Here is a 19,326-nt window from a genome sequence, read left to right on the forward strand (position 1 = left end):
AACGTTATAAATATTTGAAGTTTCCTTCTGGAAAACTGCGACTAGTTTTCCCATTTCCATTAAAAAAGAATTTTGAGAAAAAACAAGAATCAAATAGATTCTCAAATAATCCAGTTACTGCCCTACTGTTTTTTAAATTATGCTAACAATGTAATCTCCTCTGAGACAATTCTCAAGTTAAATTCAGCCCTACAGAAACATACACCACAAAGACTACACAACAATTATAAGCTTTAAACTATGGATAAAATTGGCTGTAATATGTTGGCCATAATGCTGCACTTCACGTAAGAGACTGACTGGTCACAATAGTCATCATATTTTAATGTCTCAAATATTTAAGTCATGTTACAGTCAAATGTGGTGGGGGGAGGTTTCAGTTCATGACAAAGATGCCAGATTTTTTTCATATGATCTCTTCATTGAAAAGAAAATCCATTTTCCTGGAAATGGATTTTCCTGGAAAGGTGGACTTCTACAGGGAAAAGAAAGAAAAGCTGAAAAATACAGGCTGTTTTTGGTGATTTTTTTTCCCCTTCCCCCAAAATCCTAAATTTTGAGGGAAGTTTTCAGTAGGAAGGGAGAGATGTTTTTGTCTTTGGTTTTTACCTTCTGTTTCTGTCCAGCTCAGGTACCTAATTCCCCATTCCTTGTATGTGCCTCAGCCACCACAGTCCCAGTGGGGGAAGGCTCTAGCATCACCCCAGCCCCCAGTGCTGGAGAACACTCCTTTATTTAGAGACTGGTGCTAGACCATCGGCTGAAAACTGCCAGACAATATAGCCAACTTCCCTCATCACTAAAAAAACAGCAAGTAGACATTTTTAATTCACTGCTTTTGGTAGTATTGCTCTCTAATGTGTTTTAGTACTACACTGAAACATAAAGACTGCTAGCTTTAAACAGGACCTAAGAGTTACCTGCAGAAACACTTGTCCTTCAACAGAAGGATAGCAACTTAAAAGCCTTTTACATGTTGGCGGAAAAGAGATCATTAAAAAGTAATTTGTTAGCACCTCACAGACATTTGCTTATGTATGTAATACATAAATGAAAAAATAAGAAATTGTTCAGATATACTGGGATCATTGATTACTCAAATACATTGTTACAACAAATGAATTGACAGTATTGTTTGAGTACAAAAATATGAATTTACAAATTTACTGAAATTAATGAACACACTTAAAGGCTTTTTATATAAATTGGGTTTTAAGACAATGCTACATGTTACTTGTTGCATAGGGAATTTATCGAGTTTGGGCAGACAATCATAGCTGAATTATAAAAAGTCTAACTTTTCAAATAGGATTAATCGTTACCCTACTAGTACCCTATAATCTTTCATTTTTGTACTAAGAGCATTAACTAAACACATTATTTAATCCGTTACAGATTAGAAAAAGTATTACTTTTTACATCAAATTATTTCCATAATCCACATATCTGCAACTATTATGCATTGTCATAAATGACATCACACTGACAGCCTGAAATTGGTCAAACATTTAAGTGTAATGAGGGGCAAGATGTCTGAAACTTCAGAGTAGCCCACCTTGTTAAAGAGTTCAAAACTAATCTTTTTTTCCTGAGTCTTCTTGTCAGAAAAAGCTGCCAACAATGACCTTTAGGATAACCTTTCATCTGTTTTAACACCTGTAGGCCTCGTGCAACTGAAAAGTTGATTACCTATTCAAACACCATACAAATCTTACATTTGAATTGTCTCTGCACACTGGATTCAAGAGGTTTGATGGGCTTATATTTTCTTCAAGCTGTTTGTGCTGTTGCACTATAGCAAGACAGAAAACATCAAGTAAAAATTATATTAACATGCTCCAGAAACTTTAAGATTGCCACCTGATACTCTTACAAAATCTTGATAGCTATTAATGCAAGTGTATCCAATTTTCTTCACCTCCTGGTTATAATACTTGCTGTGAAAAAAACAGAGCAGCTGGAACACAGAAGGTAGGCAAGCATACAGATTCCAACAAAGGTAAAGAAAACTAGAACCTGTTTGTAGGCAACAACCATCCTCTGATTTTAGCTTGATATACTCAAAGAACTTTCCTAAAAAAGGCAGGGACAAAACCAGAATACACACACTGAGTAGGTGACATTAACTCACCCTAGAGTAACTGATACAAATACATATTCAACATATTCAAGGGTATTCTGGATTTTGATACGTATTCCACATGTGACCAGATTATTTTGGCCAATAGCACATAACAGCTCAAGTCTGTGGCCCTGTTGTTCTGCCTTTCCTTCTGACTAGACATGAGTAATACCAGTATGCCAACTAAAATTCACTGTAATCCAACATAGTAGCAAAAGGCAGCATTTTGCTGAATACATAAATGTAACAGATAGGAGAATGGGTCTTTTTCAAATCATTGTCTATGGGTATTTACAATTTATGATGTTATAAGTTTTATGACTTATGGTTTTAGAGTCTTTTGTCAGGTCAAAAAGTAGGACAGGTTTTTGAAGTCTTTATTTTCTGGAGCAGAACCAGATAGTCAAATGTTTATGAGTCAAAAAATACTTAGGAAGCTAGAAGACCTAATGTATAAAGAGGCAAACGGGAGGGATACCGTTAAGGCATCTGAACACCCTGCACCTTACATATAGCCAGTAAGAAAATTGTTGATACCCCAAGAGCAGAACTTCTTCACATAAGGTGCATAACAAGCGATCTCCCTCTCTCTTTTTGAAGTGAAAGACATTGCATTTCTTGATTGCTGATAAAGGAACCACAGTTGGAAAAAATATGTACATTTACTTTCTTTATGGACCACTTGTTGTTATAAATAAGCAAGGACAAACAGCAGGGCTGGACAATGGGTAACATTGCAAGGATATGGGGAACGTAAGGCTATCGGGTTTGTGATGGTATTTGGTTAACAGCCATTCAGTATAAGAGACTGGGACAGGAAAAGCAACCAACACTCAGACACACAAACCCTAATGAACAGGAGATAAGAGTTCTGGTCTTTGTTATTACCTGTTAGGTCACTGACTGACAGGCCATGGAAGGAGCCACTCAGGCATGGCCTTGAAGAGGTTCAACCAGAACTTTAGAACAGATAAGAAGTGGTAAACAATGTCATCAGGGGTCTTCCGGGAAAGAACAAACTTATTACAGGATGTCTGCAGGGGCTTGTGGAAATGTGCAAACATTTTTATGGGATGTTCAGGGGAAGTGCCAAAGGTAGGGAAGGTGAATCAGGATGGAACAAGTGTGGGGAAAATGGAGAGGAAGTGACATAGGAAGGAGTCATTAGTGTAAGCTGCAAGTCAGGAGGTTTGTTTGGCCCAGCCCTGCACCTGATCACTGCAGTCTGTCCTGTTTTTATTGAGTCCTACTTGTAATATTTTCTATGTGACTTTGCTCTCTATTCTGCATAGGTGTGATGTGCAAGCAAACTTCAGATTCAGTCAACAACTATGAGGAGACCTGTATCTGGAAAGACCTAAGGTCTAAGCCAGTGACCAAGTAAGAAACCTCAGGCCTAGACACAAATGTTTGATGAACTGCGTTAACATTTGAGTCTGTGAATGTGGGCACGCTTGTGAATCAGGAGAGGGCTGGTGTGCGTTTCACTAGCAAACTTACAATTCCCATCAGCTGGAGAACTTTATCAGGCTGTTTGTACTCTTATTCACCTGAGTGCTGTTTGCATTTACATGTGGTGCCAGTAAAGGCAATGATTTTTCTCTGTGATGGTCTGTGTGACCAGCCATATCCTATGTATACTGCCATCTTGGGAATGTGTGCTCAGTCTCGCTAGTGGCTGGATGTGCAAACAGGAACAGTGGCAAGCAGACCAAAAGGAGAAATTCCTTGTAGCTTAGAGGCCACTAGATACAGATTCCCTTCACAAATATGTCATAATTACCCCACTGGAATTAATCTGCATGGGTCCAACTTCGACTCTAATAAAACACCATAGTCTTGCACTACACTATAGTTCTTCCAGAGGCTAGAGAACATCCAGTTATCTTCAAGTCTTCTTTCTCCTTCCATTCTGTGTGCCATTCCCTACCTTCGTACTAACTCATCTTTTGCCAGCCACTCAGGACTTTGTGTCACATTTTAAAAGATGGAACCGCAAGAGCAACCTAACTTCAAAATCATGCATGGATGAAGGAAAATGTTTCCTGTTCACCTTTACAGCAAAACATCTGATAACTAGTAGCCAAGCAGCAAAATATGGGAATATAACGGTTCAGCAAATTTTATAACGCCATAGCTTGCTGCTTTGAAAAGCTATTAGATTTAATAAGCTTGCATTTTTCTCCCTAACAAAACTTTCATTACATGACAGTTAAGGCCAAAATAAGACCTCATATGGACCTCAAGACCAGAGGAACACCTTGGGTTTTTTTAAACCAGTATGCAATTGTCTCTGTAAATTTGTTTCTCCTTTAAGTGTGCTGAAAGGCTCAAGGGCAGCAGAAGGGGCAAATGCTGTAGATAATTTTACCTGTCCAGTATTTAGTACTGATTTTAATACTTCTACTTGATTCTTAAACTTTCTCAGTGTAAACTTCAGTGGCAAAAATAAACTTCACTACAATTTTTAGAAAAACACATAGTTCCATACCTTCAGCTGGGGATATAAATAGATGTGATACAAACAACTAAATCACCATTGACCCGTATACAAGTCAGATCTTCTAGACCTGACAATTATGTAAAATTGTCTGTCTTACCAGTAAACAGACTCTAGCTGCACCTTTCAGTACAGCCAAACCTTTAGGAATCTCACCTCATTAGGAACTTCACGATTATAGTGACAATAGCATGTTTTCCAGATCATTAAAGATGAGCCATTCATACAAGTATTTACAATATTCCTACACACCGACTTGAACATCTACGTGACAGTTCATCAGTAAGTAAAAAAAATGCACAAGAAAATCCACACCTTTCAAGCACTACCGGTACTGGAATCTCTCTATTTATCATCATCTATTTTATCATGAACGATGAAATTTTAAAGGTATGTATGTTATGGCATCAGCAAGGATAACAGTTACCTCGCTTAAAAAAGGCTAAATGTTATTTTGTATTAATAAACTTAGATAACAGCGTATTTTTCCGCAGATCTTGGGATTTCACGTGTCCTGACCTTGTACCATAAGTTAAAGACAATAAGAGCAGGAAAGAAACCTCAAATTGTGCACTTACTTATTCAATGTGAGGTCAAGGATGAATTTGGAGCCAAAGGCCTCAATCTGGAAACTTGCCTGGGCCAGATGTACAGCCTGTAAACATGAACACATAGGAGTACTATACAGTTTTGCAGAACATTTAAAGTTGTCAAAAGAATCACTAAGCTTTATATGCAACAAATATGTGACAAACACCTGTGAAAAACAAAGTTATGGACAACACACTTATTTTCATGAATCTCATAGGCATATGAAAAGCTTTGCCCTTGTACCAAATTCTGATTCAAAGGGATTTGCCTTTTTAGAGGGTAAAAGAAGAGAGAGAAGCAAATAGTACCTGAAAAGCATGCTTTCAAATACACACTCATTTCTCACAAAAAGAAGGAAAAAAAAAAAAAGAAAAAAGAAGATTCACATAAATGTCTATATTTTGCCATAACCAGATGGCTATGGAACAAAAGCATAAGTAATGTAGTATACTGTTCTTTTAATTATGTTACTGCATTCATTCACTTTAAAAGGCCTGAAATAATTAAAGCATTTGTAATACACACCTTCAAATAAGAAAATCACGGCAAGGCTAGTATTACACGTTATGAAAGACTCCTTCAAAGTAATCCCTTTACAATTAAAGGCTTTGTACTTGGCATTGTAGCCAAACCAGTGTACAGAAGACTGATGCTGCTCAACATACACCACCACCACCACCACCACAGTAGCTTGTCTCGCATAGGGAGTTAACTTTAACTTTCAGGATATTCACCTTTTGTCAGATACATAAATTGTATTCTTTATTCTTTTCTATACTGTTGTAACTGAAGCCAAAGACATTTAAGACATTCTCATCTGTTTTCTAGAAAAATAAGGAGAAGATAGGAGATGATCCAAGAATTTCTTTTTGTGAAGACACTGTTCCAGCAGGGCAGAAGAGATTAGATCTGAATTTCATAGAACCTTTTCCCTGATAATGTTCTAATCAAATCATGCTTACTTATACACTAATTTGATACAGCATTAATAACTACATAAAGTTGGAATATCATGACTAAGCCCTTTAATCAAAAGACAAAAAAATACTATTTTTTATTAAACACCGCAATAAATCTTCAGGTATGTCACAAAAACTATACAAAGTTCTAGCTAGTTTACAGCATAACTTAAATGATATGAAAGTTAGCTTTTACAGCCCACAAGGCCCACAATTTTGTTCTCCTCTGGAAATTTTTCCACAAAGGATAAATTCTTTATGTTCCTCTTCCATTCTTGCACTACACAGAGCAGCACTGATTTTCATCTTATTTCTCAGCAAAGGTATCCATCATCTTTCATAAAACCCTTCAATACAATTTTTAAAAACTAGTCACTATAGCAACCTTTAGAAATAAAATCAGCTGTAATGTTTCCTGCGTTAGTTTATCACTCTATGCCCCCAGAATTATCATTTCTCTTTCAACAGGGTCACAGAGCTTTGTTGTCAAGCTTCTTTAGAAAGTGTAGTTACAAAATTTTTTAAAGGTCTTTAATATCATTAAACAATCTCTTACCTAAGCCTGTTTTTTGTTTATTAAAAAAATACAATAACTTTAAACAAGAATTTTAAAAATAATATTCCTAGGTGATATCCAAAATAATATGGAAGCAAACCAGTATCAAGCTTTCTCTCTGTTACATTTTTTGGTAAATGAATATTAACGGTTTTCTCACTAGTTCACCAATTTGCTGAGATAACCCCGGCCTGGCAAATTGAGTTTACACTGTTCACCAGAGTGAAACAGTTAAACAGGCGACGAAAGAATCTGAGAGAATCTGCAAGGATGAAAGCTAGCATATATATACTGAAGGAAAAAAAAAAAGCATAGAATCTCAGTTTAAATGCATGTCTAGTAGGAGAGGCTTTTCAGCCCCTGCTCCACTTTTTAGCACAGTGAAACCAAGGAACAAGTGTCACAAGGAGCTTTTCAAGCACCCATTCATGACAAAAACCTCACTACATTTTCAACATGCACATGTATTAATTTAATTTTTTAAAAAAAGCATAAAAAATTGTTGCAGGAAAAGGGTTGCAATTAGTTTTATCCCATAAAGATTCCACTTAGAGTTACAGGAGCTACTGCTCTGAGTCTCCTCCACATGTGACATTTACCTAAAATTATGTGTCTTCATATATATGCCAGAAACAAGACTTTAATATTAACTATCTGGAAAGTTTAAAAGAGCATGTACTATTCCATCAAGATCATTCTGAAACATGAGAAATGAGAACTACAGAATTTCTTAAAGTACCTAGTTTTTATTATGTTTCTTATATATATACACACCAGTTTGGAAGTTTTTCAAAATGTCTCCTGCTCGAAGATAAACACGGCAATTTTGAGTATATTGAATTTTTACATACAAACCATGAAGATTGAGTCTTTCCTTTAAGATAAGATTATCATTTACAGATCTATGACATAACATTCCTGACACATGTAACATGGCAAAAAGTGATGGCCCAATCAGGATTTACTCAGTGTAGTATATCATTAACGATGTTTTCAAGTGATTTTAGAAACAATACTACCAGTGATTCCAAACACCATACTTAGCCAAGCTGAGCAAAAAAGTAACATCAAAAGTGACTACATACTTTTTCCAGGGTTAGTTTAGAAATAAAAATACACTCTTTCTTTTCAGTTTGATACAAGTCCAGCATTTCTTTCACTTCTCCTAACAGACTATGCATTACTTAAAATGTGTATTCTTTGAAACACTTTTCAGAACAAGAGCAGCATCAAGGTTAAATAATCACCTGCAAGAGAGAGATACCCAAGTATTTTGTTTCCCACTTAATTTTTTTTTGTTTTGTCACCACCGTTGTTCTGACTGCCAATTCCAAATCAACTAAATAAGCCAAACTCTTGAATATCTTTCCTTTCAAGGAGATTCAAGCTACTTAACTGAGAAAATGCTTAAGTGTAGAGGATGACATACCGCCTTGAATAATAAAAACACTTCAAAAGCAATCACAGTGTACATGCCAAAATCCTGAAACTTCAGCACAAGACATCACAGATACTAAAAATGTACGTGTATAAAAAAAACCCTGGATAACCTCAAGATTGGGAACTCCCATCAAGGGCTAGCAAATCCAAAAGACAAGTTCTGGTTCCCCGAAGATCCTGAGCCACAAATTGCTGGAGTGTGGGAGACCAGTCTAGTAAGTAGCACCCCATGACTGTTATGCTCCTACATCCCTCCCTAAGCATCTGCTACTGATTGCTCTCAGGGACAGCTAGATGGACATCTAGTCTGATCTGCTATAGCTTTTCTTTTGTCCAATCAAGCCCATTCAATGATACATGTATATCATCCTTCAAGTTTCTAAGCCATCAACCATGTATTCTTTATCCTTCTGCAATTTAAAATTAAAGTAACTTGTATTCTCGGTCTGCAATATCATAAGAAAAAGTTCATCTTGTAGGACTAGACATATTATCATTGCTATTTCTGAAAACAATTACTTCTGTATATAAAAACACCACTTGCTATCTATTATTGTGCCTCACTTAACAGATGTAGCCTGTACACATAAGCAACTGCTGCAAGGCAGCTGACACTAATTTGCTACCCTGCAGTAGGGCATGTTCTCCACCAAACTCAGCTCAAACCATTGGTTACAAAAAGAACATTGGATTTCAAATCCCTGCAGTTTAGCAAAAACACTGTTTTCAATTCAGGTGAATGTGATACACCACCGCTGCAGCAAAACACAGATTTTGTTAAGCCAGTTTAATAATACATAACCACCCATGAAAGCCGTAAGCCAGAAATCAGGTGAAGGCAATGAGACTAAAGTATTCAATCCTGAAACTGACATTTTTCCTCTAACAAGTTAGCACAGAAAGCTACCAGTGAGTTGCCACCAGGTGTTTTACCTGTTACAACTGTCATGTACCACCATGATGGGAGGAAGTGTTTCAGAAAAGTATCTGTGGAATTCTGTTATACAGCTTACCATTTCACAGTATTCTCTTATCAGCTACCATGTAATACAATGCCTGAAGTATAATCTGAAATATGGCTTTCTTCTGACTGGCATAGAAATGTAAATTCAAACAAGAATATAATGTAGATTAGCATATTTTTTGACCAATATATATGGGCTAGATATCTTACCATGTCTTTTCACAGGAAAAATATTAAACATCACCTTCTTGTACCACTTGCATACATGCATATGTTCACATCTGCATGAGTATTCTTTACTGACATGAACAGGAGACCAAGTTCCTTTGTACATGTTTGTTTATAATTTAAAAACCTCTGCAGAGGTTCCCACTTTGACAGCTATAAGCTACTCCAACAGCAAAGCTGCAAAATTACATGAAGTTTTTCTGCAGCAAAGGCTTACTGATGATATATAGAGGAGCGGGTTGAAGGAGGGTCTAAGTCTTTAAAATTTTTCCTGCCCCCAAACCCAAATATTGGGGGGGGTGTGGGTGTGGGGGTGTGTCTTTTTTCACTGTTCTGGAAGCTCAGATTACTAGCGTAGTCACTGTAATAAGAGATTCTTCATACTAGGGACATTGTAAGAGTGCTGTAGCTGCTTGTGCAAAGCAGTAGCTCTCAGGTTTTTTTCCAAGCTAAAAATCCATATACATAAACAATTCCACTTTCTTTCAAATCAGTCACTAGCTTACTGTAAGTTTCAAGACAAAAATGGACTAGAAGGCTGTAACTGGAATCTCAGTTCTACTGATCCATGTCACAACTTCAATGCTTTCAGTGTTTTCATTATTGCACTTGGGCATCATTTGTCCATAATTCACTTTTTCCAGACTTTCAGGAATTTTACAACCATCATCACCAGAAGTAAAGTACTATATTGGTTTTACTTTCTTCACAGTAAAACTATGCCAAATGCAATAATGTGTTATCCCTTCAAAACTACTAAGTTCTGTCACAAGTCTTTAAACAAAACTAACAGCATTATTTAACTGACTGATAGCACCTACGGGTCTTTTGCTATATTCATACAGATACAATCTTCAAATGACAAGCTCATTGCTTTTAGAAATCTATTTTTGCATATAGTTCTGCTGACTAAAATAATGTCCAAAAGCTGCCTCTCTCATTTCAGTAGCTGAGCAAGGGGTTTCATCACTCCCATTTTGGAATTCGAAACCTAAGTCAGATTTAGATGGATTTTACACCATTAAAACATTTTTTTGATCTAGACCTTCATTCTGATAACAGTACAAGTTTTGTCACAAATCAATGTGACTTACTATACATTAGTTCCTTACTCTTCTTTTAGCTTGTTTGCCTATCCTCAGACTTCATAAAGAAGCCATCCTTTTCTAGTGTTTGGAAAACATCTACTATATGGCACATATGCCAAGATAACCTTCACTATTCATTGGAAATAAAGCATTTCATACTGAAACAGCATACATAAATGTCACAGCAGCATGTAAAAACCTCATGCTTAAAACATACAGGATTTCAGAAAAGTTCCTGTTAATGATTTGTTTCTGGTCTTTAATGATTAACAATAGAGGTTACTTTGACGCATTTGAACCTCAAGCCTTGAAGACTGTTCTTTGAAAGAATGGTTGTCGGCATGTGAACAAAGGCTCAGGCCTACCTCTGAAAGCAATCCTACTGTTGCTTTTTTGACCCCAGGGGCCAGAACCCACCATTCTCTCCCAACAGGACAATACTTCGATAGCTGTCTGCAGTGACACTGGCCTCTAAAATCATACCCCTCTCGGGGTTTTTTTCATAAGACTCTACGAAGTAGTGCATCCATATCTTGGACCACTTTCCTGCAGTACCCAGCTTCCCACAAATGCTAGAAAACCTATAAACTTCATTTTTTTTAATTTCAGAACAAGGCCTAACAAGTGCAAGTGTTGCACTACCTGAATTGAATTGAAACTTTTTATAGGTTACTGCTCGAAGCTCATGAGAGGACCCAGAAATATATTATAAAATAAAAAGGATTTAAAAAGTTTTAGAAATATCATGACCCACATTTCAGCTAGGAAACCAAGATGTAAATCTATTTGAGGAGAAGTTGGCATAAGGAAGACGGCCTTCTACTCCCAGAAACCAAAGAAGATAGGAAGACCAATTTCAACCCTCCTGTTAGTCAGTAACTACTGAAGACGCGGAGTCCAGATAAGCCTTTTGTATCAATATGAATTCAATATAGAATAGAAAAAAAAGACAAAGCACACAAAATCATCCATTTGCTGAGTAAACTGAAGCTGCATGACAGAAAATTCTGGAAAAAAAAATGCAAAGCCAGCCAAAATACTACAAAGATTCTCCAACAGTCTTAAACTCATACACATAAGCCACATGAAGTTCATTCATTATTTTGATAAGCTTTCATTACATGGGAATTAAAAGTGAAGACCTGGCCTAAGACAGACAAGGGAAGGGAAGACAATAATTAATGCATAGGATTTTTATCTGGATTTTAGCAAGAATTCACATGATGCCACCTCTTGAGAGATTATCAACCATGATCTTTACCTTTTACAAAACAGGCCTGCTTCTTCGTCACCTCCTTTGCAATGGCTGTGATACAGTAGTTTTCCTTTCATCTTAAGGATGCTTTCCCTCTCAACTTTTGTACGCCACACACCAAAGCTGCATAAAGGACTGAGACAGCACTGTATCTCAACCTTTAAAGCAGGGCAACATACCAGAAAACATAACATTCAGCCTGGCAGTAATATTTTCTTTATTTAAATGACAAACAGCTGAGCTGAACAGAAGCACCTGGAGTTTTCACCCCAAGAAAAATAGTCCAAAATCAATATAATTTGGGGGGTGGGGGTGGAACTGTCTTCATAGTCAAAACTACTATCACACATTTTTTTTCCAGTCATTAAGAAAACTGTTTTGCAGACCCTAACACCTCCCTCCTCCCCAAAATTACACTAACAGCTTAGAATTATGCATGAGGACATTGCTTTACAACTTCTGAGAACTTATGATTCAGTGATCTAAAAACAGTTAGAAACTGTCCAGCAGATACAGTCTTCCTTCATATGCACCTAGTTCAAGCTATTTTCTGCTCAAAGTTTGGTAAGGTTGCCCTGAGCTGTTTCTCTGGCAATCCTATTATCTTGAGATCACATCTTGTGTTGCAAGATTTTTCCCTCTGCTGGCTACCATAAGGACTTGCTCCTAGCTTTTTGTGACAAGTGTCCCATGCAGTCTTTCCGCTAGCTCCTAACAATCTTGTATATGCAGTCTGCAAAAATGAATCAAAGCAGTCATCTGGTTCAATAGAGAGATTACCAGTTCATTCAAAACGCTACCTCCACCTGCAGAAGTTTAGAAAGAGAGCGCCACAGAACACAGATGACTCAGACCTCTTCAGCAAGTTTAAGGATTCTTGTGAGCTTCTTCAGTGTGTTTTTATAAGCAGATGCTCATTTTTGAGCATTTCACACTAAAAATAACTTCAGAAGAACTCAAAACCAGCTAGCCTTAATTTGACTATGAGGAAACAGGTATACAGATTTTAGAGTCTTCAAGCACCAAGTATTTAAAACATGCTTTTTTTAGAGCACAAAGAGAAAACAGATTATACACTAGAACTGTCCACCTTGGAGACAGACCACTTCACTTAGTCAAAACTATGGTGAACATTCCTTTTTTCCAACAGTGAGAAAACGCTTCTTAGAAGAATAAGAAGGAATGAGAGAGGTTCTACCAACATCTAACAAAGTTCAGATCACATACGCCCTCTCATTATGATGGCGTTTCACCAAATTCAAAAGGGGATAAAGAGGATCAAGGTGCTAAAAAAGCAATTTATTATTTAAATTTTTGATTCTCTGGTACACTGTTTTCTCCTCCAGCCCTTCATTTCTACATACATTTCATGAAGAAGGTTGTAGACCGTTACTTTTAGGAAGAGACTTTAAAAAATATTTTAAATCATTTTACATAATTATATTTCTCTAGCTTTACTTCTTTCTTCCCACGTGAACACAATTTCCTCTACTCTTCCCCTCTCCTTATAGTGACTCAGCATTCTGAGGTATTCAGGCCTAATCCCACAAACTATCCATATGGCTTATATTCTTCTGGCCACTACAACGAATTTCCATAGAAAGGGGCCTACTGAATAATATCCATAATTAGGGAGTATATCCACACCATATGCCTACAAATGGTATATTAAGGCTGACAAGAAAATACAGGTTAAAGGATGTATGAATCCAAGAACAGTAAAAAAAAAAGAAAAAAATGGTATTTTTCTTCCTCAGCTGTTCACTGTGTATGTATATAACATCATCATATTTATCTTCACTTTTTTCACATGCTAAAAATCAATCCTAAATATAGATTTCTTTCTTTACCTAACTATAAAGGTATTTTGGTTATTTCTTTTTATTACCAACGTGGGAGACAGCAAAATCTCACAAGTAGGATTTATTACAATATAGCATTTATTTTAATTCTGGGAAAGTATAAAAGCAAGTACTAAAAAATGCCACTCCTCCCCTCCCCCCCCAACAAAATCAAAACCCTTGTGTATCTTTCACAATCCAATTGCATTGTTTTCTTTATGGGTTGTTTTCCTTTTACATCCTAAGCAGACTTCCCCCCACCCAATTATTGCTCTACAGAGACAATTATAGTGAATGTTAAAAGCAACAAAATAACCAAAATATTTGTTATTATATTATTGGTAAAATAGATGGAAGGGCAAAGAAATTACTTCACGCAAGGAGAGACACAAGACACAAGTTGGATAGGGAAGCCCCCTATGGTGCTCTGGAAGCAAGACATGCAAAAAATCAACCCAGACAAGGAACATAATCAACCCTTTCCTTCAATTAAACGGATCAAAGCAATAGAATTTTCATGCCAGAAGAATGAAGTCAACATAATGTCACTCTCCATGAAGCCCCAAGCTTAAAGAACCCTTCTGTGGGAAAAACTGCAGCGTTAGCATTCCCTACGCTTAAAAGCAACACAGTGAGTAGAAAGCAGATCCACTTTACACAATACTCAGCAGCAAGCATACCCAAGGAAATCAATATCAATTCTGTCAGCACTGATTTCTGCAGAGCTGTACCACAACAGGTAGATATAAGGTAGGGCATAGGAAGGATAGGCAACGGCAGCAATGTTCTTGTGGGCAATGCTGGGTAAGTAAAGAGACTGGCAGACATTCTCCTCCATGGATTCCCAAGAAAAACTCACGTAGAAACATGGAGGAAGCACTATTCCCAAAGGCAGGTCTGCAAGCACTTGCAAATCCCTTTCTTCCCACACCCCTCTCCAAAGAGGAAAACAGAAAGTCCCTAGTGTTTATTTAAGAGTGGTCTCACTTTAAAGGTGTATTAGTTCTGACTGTAGTATTCTCTTAAGTAGCTCCAGTTTCCAACAATCAAACAGTTTTTCTGTGCCATCCATAACATACTGATGTATTTAGATGCATCCGAAGGCACATACTGGTATCCAAGTTAAATAAGCTAGGAAACAACCTTTCTTCCCATTAAAACATCAAAACTATACAACTATCTCATCTTTTTTTCAAAGGTTCTACAATGCCTCCATATTAATTCCACATCTGAAATGGCACATAATATCGACAAAAGCACGTATAATGCATAATAAATTCACTTTCTAAAATTTCAAAAGAAATGCAATGCAATATGTAGGAACTCCATTATAGCGAAGTCCTTCAGTAATATCATACACACTGATCTGCTTTGCTGTCTCTCTTCTCTACCATGGCAATCTCTTCCTATACAAACCATCTTTACCTTCACTTCACCTTTTTAACCTGTGGGAAGAAATTAATTTTTAAAATAAAAATTTATAAAAATAGGATGGAGTCATTTTAAGGGTGCCTCCTAAGCAATATAATTTAGAATAGGTTTATTTTTTTACCAAGCTATTTCCCAAAACCAAAGTTTGTTCAATCCCATGCAATTTCAGAAAAAAATTTACTACCTGCCTCTATACAAAATGAAATATTAGATCTTGTCATTAAAAACGAAAAATGCAGGTATTATTTGACAAAAACTGGTAACACTTTACAGTGGTCCTCACTGGTCATACACTGGCAGGAAACCAATTCTGCATTTATTAGGTAGTGCATGATATACTCAAAGCCAAGTAACTCATGCTGTAAGTTCAGGATTCTAAAGAAACTCCCTATGCAGACATTTCTGCAGTCTAGAGCTATTTCGGAAGAAGCATTTTGTTGATGATGGTATACCACAAGTCAAGACACCGGAATCTACGCTGATCAGACAAGTCAACTTTGCATAATTCCCATTCGTTTTATCTACAGTTCAGCTTCTGAACCATGCTGAAATTCAAAATAATTATTTTTAAATTAACACAAGGGAAATTACATTCTTGTTTAATTACATGTCCTCCTTTAATTCCTAAAAATGGTGGTAAGGACCACCATTAAGTCTCGAAGATCTACAGAATAAAACATTCAAACACAGTTCCACATCACATATGACCGTTTTGAAAATTCTGCAGATAAGCCTCTTTTTACCCTACCTTGTCGTGTTTCTGCTGGTGCTTTGCCCTAGTATCCAGGATATGGTAAGGGGTTTCAGAGTCTCTGTTGATGTAATAGATTAGTCTTGAAGGCAGTGTGATTTCTTTCTGGATTGCATTGCTGTAACTGTTATTCTTACTGTTACTGCTTTTATTCTGTTGAAATGTATTCTCTTCATCCGCCAGTACTCCCTCTATACCGACTGCCGTTTCATTCCAATGCAGGTCTGAGGAAGAAAGATATGCCAGCCATAAATTAGATGGCAGAATGTGTTTATTTCCATTAAAAAGCTACATATTTAGCTTGCAGTATTCTAATATTTTATTAATCACTCAAGCAAACAAAAAGATAGCTTACTCATTGAGCTAAATGACTCATTTTTCACACATAAAATGGTTTCAGAAATAACATTATTTATTTAAATGCATATACATTTTCATATGTAGTCATGGATTATAAATATTTTAATGCTTCTCAACCTCCAAGAGGGAAAAAAAACCTTAATGGATATGTAGTTACCCCCTGCACCCTCTTTGATAGCTAAGTTCTCTTCTCTCTCAATGACACACACACAAAAAACAAATACAGCTCCACAAAAGGCTAAGAATACTCCCCATGTTCCCAAGACAAACTGAATTCAGAGGAAGTTTTCTACCTCTCTTAACTTTGACAAGAGCCCTTTTCTTCAGTGGCACCTTTTCAGATGAAATCATGTATCCTTCCTCATTAAAATTTCAAGATACAGTCAATCAGCAAGCAAGGTAACAATAAGTAATAAAATGATGCACAAACCGACTATATTCAGCATTTCACGTCATCTATATGCAATCAAAAGCAAATAAACAAAAAGCACACATAAAAATCCAACCCCAAACAAACAAATTAGCTTCCCAGTCAGATCCTCGTACACATGCATTCTAATACACGCAAAAACCACCTAAGCCTTTTTTTTTGTCGCATACCTCACCAGCGTATTTCTACGCACACCATCCTCTATCTAAAACACTGCAGCACTGGCTTCAGAAGATCAGAGGGGGAAACCTCACATTTCTCTCTTTTTTGTAAGCAAGCAAGCCAAGGAAACGTTTTCTGAGCCCCGTTTTTCTATACGCCGAAACAGACACGTACACAAAGCTGGAAGGGGCGGAGGAAGAAATCGGTCAGGGGAAATGGATGTTATCGGGGTTTATCACCCAGGGCGGAGGCAGGGGGGCCAGCGGAGGGTGAGGACGGGGACCGAAGAGCAGCAGACACCTCACGCACACGAACACACACACAGCCCGTCATACCCACCGGCGGCCGCTGCAGCCGCGCGGGCCCGGGGGCAGGAGGAGCCATGGAGGAGCAGGAGCAGCGAGACGAGGCGGCCGAGGAGCGGCAGGAGCGTGGGGCGGCAGGCGGCGGCGGGGAAGCGGCGGCCGCAGCGAGGCTGCCGCAGGGAGATGCTGCCGGGCGGCTTCATGGCTCATAGCGCCCCGGGGCAGCGTGGGGGAGGGGGGCGGCCGGCCGGCCCGGGGGTAGCGCGGCGCCCTCACCCCCGATGGGCTGTGCCCGTGGGGCCGGGAGAGGGCGGGGGGCCCGGGCGGGCAGCAGGCGGAGGCGGGGTGAGGCAGGCGGCTGCCCACGGCGGCACCCGCCCGTCTGGCTCCTCTCTCCACCGTTACGGGAGGCCGTTACCTCAGCGCGAGGGCGGGCGGGTAGCGGCGCGCGCGCACCTTCCCCTTCGCACCCCCCCCCCCCCTCCAACTGCCAACCCCACGGCACGCGCACGCGCGCCGACCTCGTCCGACGGCGCGCGCGTGGGATGGGGCGGGGCCGCGCGGCCGCTGTCCGTTGTGCTGCCGCCGGGCGCGCGCCGCTGGGGGCGGGGGTGGGAAGGGAAGGAGGGAGGGGGCGGGACACGGACACGACACCCCCGAACTCCGCCGCACCCCTCAGGTGCGCACCGGGGCAGGGCGCGCCGCGTCCCCCTCGTGTCACGGGTCACGACGCGCGCTGAGCAGTCCGGGGGGGGGCGGGGGGTCGCTGCCCTCCGGCGGGGTGACCGCCGCCAGCTGCGCGCACAGCTGCCGCCCGGCCCCGGCGCGCAGGCGGCAGCCGCTGCAGGGGCACGGCCTCCGCGCTGCCCGCGGGGGCGGGCGGCAGGGACGGGGGACGCCGCCAACTGCCCTCACAAGCACTAGCGCGTTTTAACTCGCACCCGGGGCAGGCAGAGAGCGAGTATGTAACTTCCTGATTGGGGTAACGCGCAGAAACCCACTCTTGCAGTGTGCACAGTCGCAACAAGCTGCGTTTGGAAACATTCAAATTATTTTAAGAACTTCACGCAGAGTGAAATTACTTTGAAAACTGGCAGCCCTGAGCAAGGCTTGGAAGAGACTTTGGAGACATGAAGAAGCCGCCACGGGACAGTTTGTTCCCCTGAGAGCAGAGGCAGGCAGCTCTCCTCTCCCGGGGAAGCTCTGCCCGTGCACAGGTACGGCAAATGAGCCATTTTGCAACTTGCAGTCCTCATGCTGCAGAGGGCTGCGAGGGGCCCTTCCCATGAACCCTCCCCCGGACTCTCCTCCTGCTCCAAGTGTTGTGTGGAGCTTCAGGCTCCCCCCTGCTCCCTACCGATGCCTCCAGCCAACACATGTGTTCCTTGCATCCCCCGCCTTGTTCTCTTCTTTAGTCCCTGCGACCCGCTCGTCCTTACTGACTGCAGCCAACCTGTGATGAAGTGGTTGTGGAGGTGAGAACCAAATGTTACCAAAAGTGTACGTATATTGACAAAGAAAATGGATGTGTGTACAACAAACAAAGAGGAGCACTGCAGGAAGGTGCACGATCAGACTGTGGCCTGGCGTAAATCCCCTCTGGCGTGCTGTGTTCGGCAGCAGACAGTCTGGACCACGAACAGAAAGAAGTATTAGTGCATTTCTGTACAGTGAGTAGCACCTCTCATACTTCAGTCCAGCGTGCCTGGGGTGAACCACCAATATGAAGAATATTTGCAAAGATAAAATAACTTCAAAGAGATACGAGAAGATTAGTCTGCTGCTTTGTGTTCATTCCATGGCTTCAGGAGTCAGAAAACCTGGAAGCTGAGTTCAGAGACAAGTTTAGATATTGAGTTCTTAGTGCACATTTTGCCCAGCAGACTTCTAATACCCAGGAACAGATATGTTTTATTTTGGTGCAGGTCTCACTGCTGAGGAAATAAAGATGTTTCTCCTTTTTGTCTGGATATTGCTTTTTATTTGTCAGCTTATTCCTTCTAATCTGAGTCTGCGTACTACATGGATTTCCAGAAAGATAGGAATTTTCTCTGCTTCACATAATTTTCTTTAGATTCTGGCCTGAATTCATTATCATTGTTAATTTAGAAAGTATAAGCAGTTTTATAAATCATTACCATGCAGACTACTTCATAGCAGTAGTGTTGTTTTACTTTTAAAAAAAATTAATTCTGAATTCTCATGCTGGTCAAATAGTTGCTACTTGTGGAAGCTCAAAATCTAAGCGTGTGACAGCAGACAAACACAGAGAAGACACAGACCCATGTGATGACCAGGTGTGAAAAATAACAGAAAATGTGCCTTAGGATTTCTCTGTTGTCT

At 39.6% G+C, this 19,326-nt stretch overlaps 1 protein-coding gene and 1 long non-coding RNA gene across 3 annotated transcripts in view; one reads left to right on the forward strand and one right to left on the reverse strand.

Annotated features, from left to right (window-relative positions):
• The window catches only part of ADAM23 (ADAM metallopeptidase domain 23), a 78,839-nt gene extending 61,608 nt beyond the window's left edge, over nucleotides 1–17,231 (reverse strand). For both annotated transcript variants that reach the window (XM_050899897.1, XM_050899896.1), the window contains exons 1-3: nucleotides 17,018–17,231; nucleotides 15,724–15,950; nucleotides 5,201–5,277 (exon numbers count right to left, since the gene is read on the reverse strand). In XM_050899897.1, coding sequence (XP_050755854.1) covers nucleotides 5,201–5,277; nucleotides 15,724–15,950; nucleotides 17,018–17,186 — 473 coding nt within the window. In that variant the 5' untranslated portion in view covers nucleotides 17,187–17,231. The remainder of the gene's footprint in view (nucleotides 1–5,200; nucleotides 5,278–15,723; nucleotides 15,951–17,017) is intronic.
• A 644-nt stretch (nucleotides 17,232–17,875) lies between these two features.
• LOC127018335 (uncharacterized) lies at nucleotides 17,876–18,953 on the forward strand. Its single transcript, XR_007766739.1, has 2 exons — nucleotides 17,876–18,200; nucleotides 18,399–18,953. It is a non-coding gene; the product is annotated as an uncharacterized LOC127018335 (long non-coding RNA).
• Nucleotides 18,954–19,326: the final 373 nt, after the last annotated feature.

The sequence above is a fragment of the Gymnogyps californianus genome, chromosome 7, assembly GCF_018139145.2.
Source record: "Gymnogyps californianus isolate 813 chromosome 7, ASM1813914v2, whole genome shotgun sequence".
In the NCBI taxonomy this organism is placed as follows: Eukaryota; Metazoa; Chordata; class Aves; order Accipitriformes; family Cathartidae; genus Gymnogyps; species Gymnogyps californianus.